An 8238-nucleotide genomic window follows, 5' to 3' on the forward strand; every position below is an offset into this window, starting at 1 on the left:
GAGAGAGAGAGAGAGAGAGAGAAGAAACAAGAGGGACAAGAGCGAGGGGGGACACCAAAAGTGAGAGACACACAGAGACAGAGACATGGAAGCACAGAGAGACATCCCCCACCCCCATCCCCCAGGGAGGAAGGGATGAAGGGTAAATGAGAGAAAGAAAAATTTGAGAGAGGAGGGAAGAAAAGAGGAGGAAGGGCAGACAAAAAAGAAGAGAGGGTCAGTGGGACTGACCCCTACTCCCTTGTCTCTGCCTCCTACCCTCCACTAGCCCCATTCCTGGCTCTTCTCTCCCCATCCCACTTCCTCCAGCTCCTTCCCAGCCACCTTGTCCCACCCGGCCCCCTCCTGTCTTCATCCTCTTCCCCAACCTTGCTCCCCACCAGTGCCTCTATCTCCCCCCGCCCGACTCCCTCCCAGCTGTCTCTTATCCATTTATGTCCCCCCCATTCTCCTCACTGCCCCAGGCTCCACCTCACGCTGGTCCCAGCTGCCCCAGGGCTGAGGGTGGAGAGGGGGGGCCTGGGTGGGGTTCAGCTGTGGTAATTGGGAGTTGAGGAGTGGGGGGATGCTGGCCGCTAGCCCAGAGCAATTTAGCAAATTGGAGGGAACACAGAGTCCTCTTCCTGTCCCCGACGGCTGGACTCGGGGTCCTTAGGAGGCCTGGGGAACCAAGGTGCCTAGGTCCGAGAAGGGCATGAGCTGGATCTGGATACCTGGGTCCCTAAGGAAGTGGGGACTGGGGCCCACATACCTGGGTCCCCAAAAGGGCAGGGGTTGGGGTTCCAGACGCCTGGAGCCCTGGGGGGTAAAGGGCTGGGGCATGGACACCTGCTTCTCTGAGGGCAACCCTGAGCCAGGGAAGGCTGTCAGTCCAAGCTGGCTGTCAGTATCCCCATGGGTTGCCATGGCAGCGGGCTTGACAGCTGGGGGAGGGATAGAGAGAGGGGAGGCCCTGCCTCTGCCCAGGGTGCTGAGGCCAGGGGCTCGAAGGAGCTCCTCCCCCTCTCTGGCACTCATTAGCTGGCGGCTTGATTAGTGCTCAGAATAGCACCCCCCAGCTTCCACCCCAAAATAACCCACAGCTGTGGCCTGGCCCCCGTGGGGTTAATATCACCCCCCCTTCCCTCGGTTTCTCTTCCTGCCATTCCCTCCCCAGCCAGCTCTAGCCACACAGCAGAATGTGGGGTGCTGTTCCCCATGGAACAGGTATCCCCCTGTCCTCACCGACTTAGGAACCCATGAATCTGGTTTTAGTTCAATTCCGTGCAACAAACAGGAAAGAATAAGGTGCCCCTCAGGACCCAGGCACCTATCCCGGTCGTTTTAAAGCCCCACCCCACCCTCATCTCATTTTAATTTAAGAGATGAAAGCAGGGACCCTGTGGCCTCTAAAACCCAGCCTTTGATACCTCAAGGATCCAACTTGTGCCCACCCTGACCCCTGCGGAGACCCAAGCTTCTGACCCAGCTCCCAACCTCCATCCAGTTCCACAAACGGGGGTTCTCAGGGACCTCGGAGCCCCAATCCTCTGGGACAGGCTCCCCTCCCTGGCCTCCTTCACTCTGGGAGGTGATCGCCTGCATTCCCCTCCTGGGCCATCCCATCTACCCCGGCCCATTTCCCTGGGTCGGCTCTGCAGAGGAAGGAGGGGAGCGGGGAGGGGGGAGTTGCTGGTGGACGGGGCAGCCACTCATTCATGCCTGCCTTCTCCCCTCCAACACTTTGATCCTCCCCCCGGGGGCCGTTCACCGCAGTTAGCGGTGGTGCCTGATGCCGCAGACAGTCCTGTCCTCCTGTTCTCCGCCCCCCCCCCCCATCAAAACACATATTTTCCACATTTCCATCCCCCAGACCCCAGGAATGAGGAGAATGAGCAAGGGGAGAGGGCGTTTGGATGCCCTCCACGACAGGAGGCTTGTGTGGGGAGGGGGTGTCCAGGGCATGGGGCCAGGGGCCTGGACGACCTTCAGGGCCTTGTAAGCAGCATTAATAGCACAGTCACAGCCCTTGGGAACAGGGACAGGGACTGAGGAGAGGGGATGGAGTGGGGATGGATACTGGAAGAAAAGGGAGGGAGGAGGTGGGATGGGGAGGGAAAGAGGGACAGAGAGAAGTGGACGGAGGAAAATAGTGATAGGGAAGAAGAGAGAGACCCAGGGGGGAGAAAGATGCAGGGAGAAGAGAGAGGGGGAAATGGGGACAGGGAGAGAGGGATAGGGAAAGGAGAAATGGGGGGAGCAAGGGACAAGAAGAGAGGAGGGGAGATGGGAAGGGAGGAGGGGAACAGAAAAATAAGAGAAGTGGGGCGAAGGAGGGAGAAAGACAGGATGGTAAGAGAGGAGAAAGGAAAGATGGGGGACAGGGAGAGTCAGGAGACAGAGGGGAGACATGGGTGGAGAGGAAGAGAGGGTACAGGGAAGAACCTATGGAAAAAGGCAGAAGGACACGGAGGGAGAATGAATGGAAGAGAAATGAGGACAGGAAACCCGGAAGGGGCTGAGAAACTGATGAGGGGACAGGGAAAGTGGTGAGGGCAGAGAGGATGGGGAGCCATGAGGAAGGGAGACAGGAGAAAGAACGGGGCCTGGGGGAGTAGGTTGGGGCAGGATTGTGTGTGTTTGTGTGTGTGTGTGTGTCTAGAATGAGAGGAAGAGGAGAGAGCAGGGCAGGAGACACTGCCCCTTTGCTCAGCCCAGGGTCTGGGGGTCCCACCCCACTGAAAGCCCAACTCCTTGTGGCCTTACCTTTTCATGACCCTGTTGTGTCGTGGGGGAGGGGAGTGACGATGGCTGGGACAGGGGCCCAGACTCAGGCTCTAGAAGGACACAGCAGGTGAGGGGCTCAGTGCCATCGGTCCCCCAGGGCTTCAGGTGGGGGCCAGGCTCGGCAGGCTACACGTGTTGCATTGAAAGTTGGGCCCAGGATGCTGCCTTAGGTGCTGCGGTAAGTGGCAGGCCCTCCACCCCATGGGGATCCCGGTCTCACCTGCCTGGGGTGCCCCTCCCTCCCCCAGCCGCCTGAGGTCTTCCCCCTCCTCTGGCCGTCTATATGGCTGCCCGATGAAGTCTCTGCTTCTGTGCTACCTGCCCTCCCCCTACCTTCCCTCCAGGGTCTCCTGCCTGTTTGTCTAGGGTCACCTCAGAAACAGCCTGCCTGGCTACCTGTCTCCCTTTCTCCCCTACAGGCAGACAGGGACACACGCACAGCCTCACTTCCCAGGGATTCCCCCCACAACACCCCCTCATTGGAAAGGAGTGGGAGACACACACTCACCACACACACACACACACACACACACACACACAGAAACGCACATCCATACAGACACACAGCTGGACACAGGGACACAGACACCCTCACACAGACAGACAGACAGACATGGATACACAGAGAAAACCAGCTCATCCATACACAGCCGGACAGAGGGACACAGAGACACACAAGCCAGACACTGGGTCACACAGAGCCAGACACCGAGACAAAAGCCCAACTGGACCCAGGCACACAGACAGACAGACAGACAGAAGGGAGGGGAGGCTCCAGACAGAAGCCAGGTCTCAGGTGCAGACAGATGACAGATGGGGGGGGGGGGAGGAGAGGACAGACAACCAGTTCAAGGTAAAGGCAGACAGAATTCTCTCCACCCCGCCCCCTTACACACACGCAATACAATTACACACAGACACCCCAGACGCAGACCACCAGCACCCCATCTGATACCCGCTGCTTCCCCAGGAAAGACGGACCCACCGACACCCACCTGGCAGCCGCTGGAGAGAGGAGATGCTGAGACCGCAGAGTAGCCCCCCCTTACCCACCCCTGCAGCAAAGGACGGGACCGACTGACACAGACAGACGGACAGACAGCCAGACCCACCCCGCCCGCCCGCCTGCCACACACACCTAAGCCGGGGCGGGGGGCGGGAGGCTGAGTGAAGGAGCCCGAGCCCGAGCGGAGCGGAGGGGAGGGGAGGGAGAGGGGGGGGAGGGAGGGGGGACGGGGGAGAGGGACACACGCCCGCTAGAACACAGGCTCCCGGGGTGATTAACATTCAGTCCGCGTCTGCCCCTCTCGCGGAGACAGCCGCGGCCCTCCCCGCAGGGCCCCTGGGGGGGACCCCCCGGGGCTGCAGAGGGAGGGGACTCCCCAGATGTGGCGGGGGGGCCACAAGCTGCTGGGGGGGGGGAGACCTAAAGAAAGGGATGCCCCCCCCCTTCCAGCCCCCAGATACACCCTCGGCTCTCGCGGACCCGGGGAGGGGGCACACGCCGAGGGGCGGGACCCCCGCTTTTCCACCTTCCGCTCGCCCTAGCCCCTTGCGCTGTTCCCGGGGCTCAGCGCCAGCAGCCCGTCGGGGACCCAGGCCCCTTCGGGGACGCCGGCGTCCTCGGGAGCCTCGCTTCTTCTCTGCTCTGGGAGGACCTAGACGTCCAGCCCCGCAGCCCCCTGCTCCTCCCCAGCCCGTCAGGGACCCCAGGGCCCGGGCTCCCCACTCTCGGGTAATGAATGGATGGGCGGGGGACGGGCGGGGAGCCGGCACCCCGGAGCCCCCAGACAGCGGCGGGGCCCCCAGCGCCGGGGCCCGCTGGGAGGGGGCGCGGGCTGTGAGCGGGCCCCCGCCCCCCCCGGCGGCGGGGTCCCCCCCCCGGGGGGGGCGGCGCCCCCGTTCCCTCCTCCCTCCTCCCCGCCCCCGCCCCCGCCCCCCGCCTTCGCCCCGCGCCGCCGCTGCTGCCGCCGCCGCCGCCGCCGCCGCCGCCGCCTCCGCCAGCTCGGGGCCTCGAGCGCTCCCCCGCCGGCGCCTCCGGACCCGGACGTGTGCGCCCCCCGCCCCGGCCCCCGGCCCCCGGCCCGGCGCCCCCGGCCCCGGCCATGAACCTCTTCCGATTTCTGGGGGACCTCTCCCACCTCCTGGCCATCATCCTGCTGCTGCTCAAGATCTGGAAGTCCCGCTCCTGCGCCGGTGAGGGCGGGGGGCGCGAGACCCCTGCCCGGGGGAGGGGGAGGGGCGCCCCGGGGATCCTCCAGGGAGGCGGGGGAGGGAGCCGCGGCCACTGACGTGCGCCTCTGGGGGAGGGAGCCGCCCGGGCCTAACCGCCCCCCTCGGGCCGGCCCCCCCCCCCCCCCCGGGGGGCGGGGGGGCGGCCTGCGCCCGGAGGCCGGGCCCAGCCGGGCCTAGGCGGGCCCGGCCAAGCCCGGACCTCTAGTAGCTCGGGGCCCGCCCGCAGCCCGGCCCGCCCCCTGGCTGTGGGCCCTGGGAAAGGGGCAGGGCGGGCCGGGAGAGGCAGGCCGGCGGGGACGGGCCGGAAGGGGCCCGGTCCCCCCGTGAGGCCGCGCTGAGCCCCTCGTCGTCCCCCAGGAATCTCCGGGAAGAGTCAGATCCTGTTCGCAGTGGTGTTCACCGCCCGCTACCTAGACCTGTTCACCAACTATATCTCCCTCTACAACACGTCCATGAAGGTTCGGGGGCTTCTGGGGGTGGGGGACCGGGAGGGGCCCTGTGGGGGAGGGGAGGGGGCTGGGGTCCTGTGGGGAGGGGGGGGGGGGCGTCTGGGGGGGGGGCTGAGGTCTTCAGGCCTGGGGGCGGCTGGGAGGGATTCCGGGGAGGGGGACCTCCTGGGGACCATCAGCTGGGGTCCCCAGTGGAGACCTAGTTCCAGAAGGTCTCCACCTCCCACAGGTGGTCTACATTGCCTGCTCCTTCACCACCGTCTGGATGATCTATAGCAAGTTTAAGGCCACCTATGACGGCAACCACGACACCTTCCGAGTGGAGTTCCTTGTGGTTCCCACAGCCATCTTGGCCTTTCTAGTCAACCATGATTTCACACCACTGGAGGTGAGCCTGCCCTGAGGGAGGTGAGAGATCGGGCCCCCCCCACTCCCTCACAGAACTGGGGAGCACCTTTTGAGGGGACTTTGATTGTTGGGGATCATGGCTTGGTTGGGTCACACAGTGCAGCACCCTGGGCTTGGGCGGTAACTATCCACTGGGACTGAAGGGGAGAAGCCCCAGCAGCACGCATCCCCCCATGGTCCTTGGCCTGGTCTCAGCAGCTGGTGAGGGGGGAGGGGACCCCCAGAGCGATCCTCTAACGATTGTGCCGTCTCTTTTCCTCCCCTCTGCCTCACCTCTCTCTGTCTCTCCCCCCATCCCTGGCCTGGATCCCCACCTCTATTCTACCTCCTGGGGGCCTTCCCCCTCTAGCCCAGCTTTTCTGCCTTCACCCTCCTTTTTCCTTGTGTCCTGTACCCCTCAGCTCTGTTCTCAGCTCGTTCAGCCCTCTTCATCTCCCTATTTCCTGCTCCCTTCCTGCCTGTGCGCCCTTGCCCTCTGACCCCCCTCTCCTATCTCCTCCTTCGTCCTTCCCTGCCCCTGGCCCAGCTTGACTCCCACCCAGCCTCCCTGGAGAGCTTGGCTCTACCTTTCCCTGCCTCCCCGACCCTCCCTTCTGACCTCGCTCATTTCACCGCACCATTCTCTCCGCCCCCCAGATCCTATGGACCTTCTCCATTTACCTGGAGTCTGTGGCCATCCTGCCACAGCTGTTCATGGTGAGCAAGACGGGAGAGGCCGAGACCATCACCAGCCATTACCTGTTTGCCCTGGGCGTCTACAGGACGCTCTACCTGTTCAATTGGATCTGGCGCTACCAGTTCGAAGGCTTCTTTGACCTCATCGCCATCGTGGCCGGCCTGGTGCAGACTGTGCTTTACTGTGACTTCTTTTACCTCTATATCACCAAAGGTAGCCAGGTCTGGGGACGCGGCGGGGGGGATCCCCTTCCCTGGTCTCCTCTTCCCTGGTCTCCTCCCTGGCCCCGCCATTCCTGCCTCTTCCCCATTTTCCCAGCCCCGGGTCAGGGTGCATGTGCGAGCACGTGTGGCCGCGCTGTGTATATGGGGAGGGCCTGCACTTACCTCCCACTGTTGACTCTCACCCCCTCTCTCTTTCTGTCCCCCTCCCTCAGTTTTAAAGGGGAAGAAGCTGAGCCTTCCTGCATAGTGGAGGATCCCCAGGGCAGCTCCGCAGCAGAAGCAGCGAAGGCGAGAGGAGACAGCCGGCAGCATGGGGGGATGGGGCAGGGGGCCCAGGACCCATCCAGTCCAAGGGGTCCCCACCCCCCTCCTCTGCTCCCCAGGGCATGGAGAACAAGAGTTCAGGGCCTCGCTTCTCTCTAGCGTTTTGCCTTTTAGAGAAATCTGTTTTTGATTTGGTTGGGATTTCGATAACTCCGTTTTTCCTTCTGTCATCTTGTCAGCCTTTGGACAGGCGTGATTTTAGAAACTGTCGGGGGGGTGGATGGGGAGTTCCCCTGCTGAACCCCACTTCCCTGCAGACATTGCCAAACCCTCAGCCTCTTCCCTGGCCAACAGGGCCCCTCCTCCAGCTGTTTTTCTGGAGCATTGGAGGGGCTGGTGGGGTGACTCCTCCCCCCATCTTTTATATCTTTTTTTGTCCAGGGGCATGGGGAGGGAGGGAAGGGGCCATGCCCCATTTTTGTACAGAATTGATGGCTAACTCCTTGTTCACTTGAAATAAAGACAAAAATGAACTTCCCACTGTCTGCTTGTCTGTTTGCCTGTCTGTTTCCTGGTGTTTCTCCTCCTAGGGTCCCAGTGTAAGGGACCCTTACTAACCCAGTAATGACTGTCCTCTGCAGATCAGAAGCAGTTCTGGCCATCGGAGGCCTGGGAAAGAGCACCCCCCCCCCCCATCTGCCTTGATGCGTGTCCTCTTTGCAGCTAGGCACACGATGGGCTTGGCCCCTAAAGTCCCCTCCAGTGTGTACAGGAAATTGGCTGGGCCTTCCAGCCCCGGCTGGCATGCTTTGCCCAAACATCCACAGGGATTGTGGGAGGCTGCCCCAGGAGGACCTGTGCAAAGTCTGGTTTCTGAAGGCCTTAGTCACTGAAATCCCATCCCTGTGGACATTCAGGTGCTTGGTGTCCTCAAGACTACTCTGTGAGTGAAGCCATGCCATAATGATTTTTCCCCTTTTATGGAGGAGGAGACTGAGGCTGGCAGAAGAGCTTACAAACTTTTCTGTGGCTGAACAGCTTGTTCACTAACTTTTCCTTGGAAGAAATAAGTCTTTTCTCTGGGGTTAGGGAGGTTTGTGAGGCTGTCCCAGGACCAAGTCAGGGGGACTAGAGCTTAGTAACTTTCCTGTGACTGAACAGCTTGTTCACTAACTTTTCCTTGGAAGAAATAAGTCTTTTCTCTGGGGTTAGGGAG

The 8238-nt window shown here is 62.2% G+C and overlaps 4 protein-coding genes across 4 annotated transcripts in view; 1 reads left to right on the forward strand and 3 right to left on the reverse strand.

Annotated features, from left to right (window-relative positions):
* Nucleotides 1-3948, reverse strand: part of GRIN2D (glutamate ionotropic receptor NMDA type subunit 2D) — a 23022-nt gene extending 19074 nt beyond the window's left edge. The window contains exon 1 of the mRNA XM_069103417.1: nt 2746-3948. The gene's annotated coding sequence lies outside the window, so the exon portion shown is untranslated. The remainder of the gene's footprint in view (nt 1-2745) is intronic.
* Nucleotides 1-8238, reverse strand: part of SULT2B1 (sulfotransferase family 2B member 1) — a 125706-nt gene that overhangs the window by 92222 nt on the left and 25246 nt on the right. The gene's annotated exons all lie outside the window — the stretch shown is intronic.
* GRWD1 (glutamate rich WD repeat containing 1) overlaps nt 1-8238 on the reverse strand; it is a 57451-nt gene that overhangs the window by 23973 nt on the left and 25240 nt on the right. The window lies entirely within an intron of this gene.
* Nucleotides 4820-7565, forward strand: KDELR1 (KDEL endoplasmic reticulum protein retention receptor 1). Its single transcript, XM_069103419.1, has 5 exons — nt 4820-4962; nt 5359-5459; nt 5680-5838; nt 6495-6747; nt 6971-7565. The coding sequence occupies exons 1-5, from the start codon at nt 4872-4874 to the stop codon at nt 7003-7005; spliced, it is 639 nt and encodes a 212-aa protein (XP_068959520.1). The 5' UTR covers nt 4820-4871; the 3' UTR covers nt 7006-7565.

This window comes from Petaurus breviceps, unplaced genomic scaffold (genome assembly GCF_028583685.1).
Source record: "Petaurus breviceps papuanus isolate PSGF00001 unplaced genomic scaffold, PetGlider_PUasm1.0 577, whole genome shotgun sequence".
Classification (NCBI taxonomy): Eukaryota; Metazoa; Chordata; class Mammalia; order Diprotodontia; family Petauridae; genus Petaurus; species Petaurus breviceps.

What these genes read in the sequence shown, in the direction of transcription:
- KDELR1 (XM_069103419.1), top strand. Translation starts at nt 4,872, where the DNA reads ATGAACCTCTTCCGATTTCTGGGGGACCTCTCCCACCTCCTGGCCATC. An exon ending in GAAGTCCCGCTCCTGCGCCG is followed by an intron (nt 4,963 to 5,358) that starts GTGAGGGCGGGG and finishes GTCGTCCCCCAG; the next exon opens with GAATCTCCGGGAAGAGTCAG. An exon ending in ATGATTTCACACCACTGGAG is followed by an intron (nt 5,839 to 6,494) that starts GTGAGCCTGCCC and finishes TCCGCCCCCCAG; the next exon opens with ATCCTATGGACCTTCTCCAT.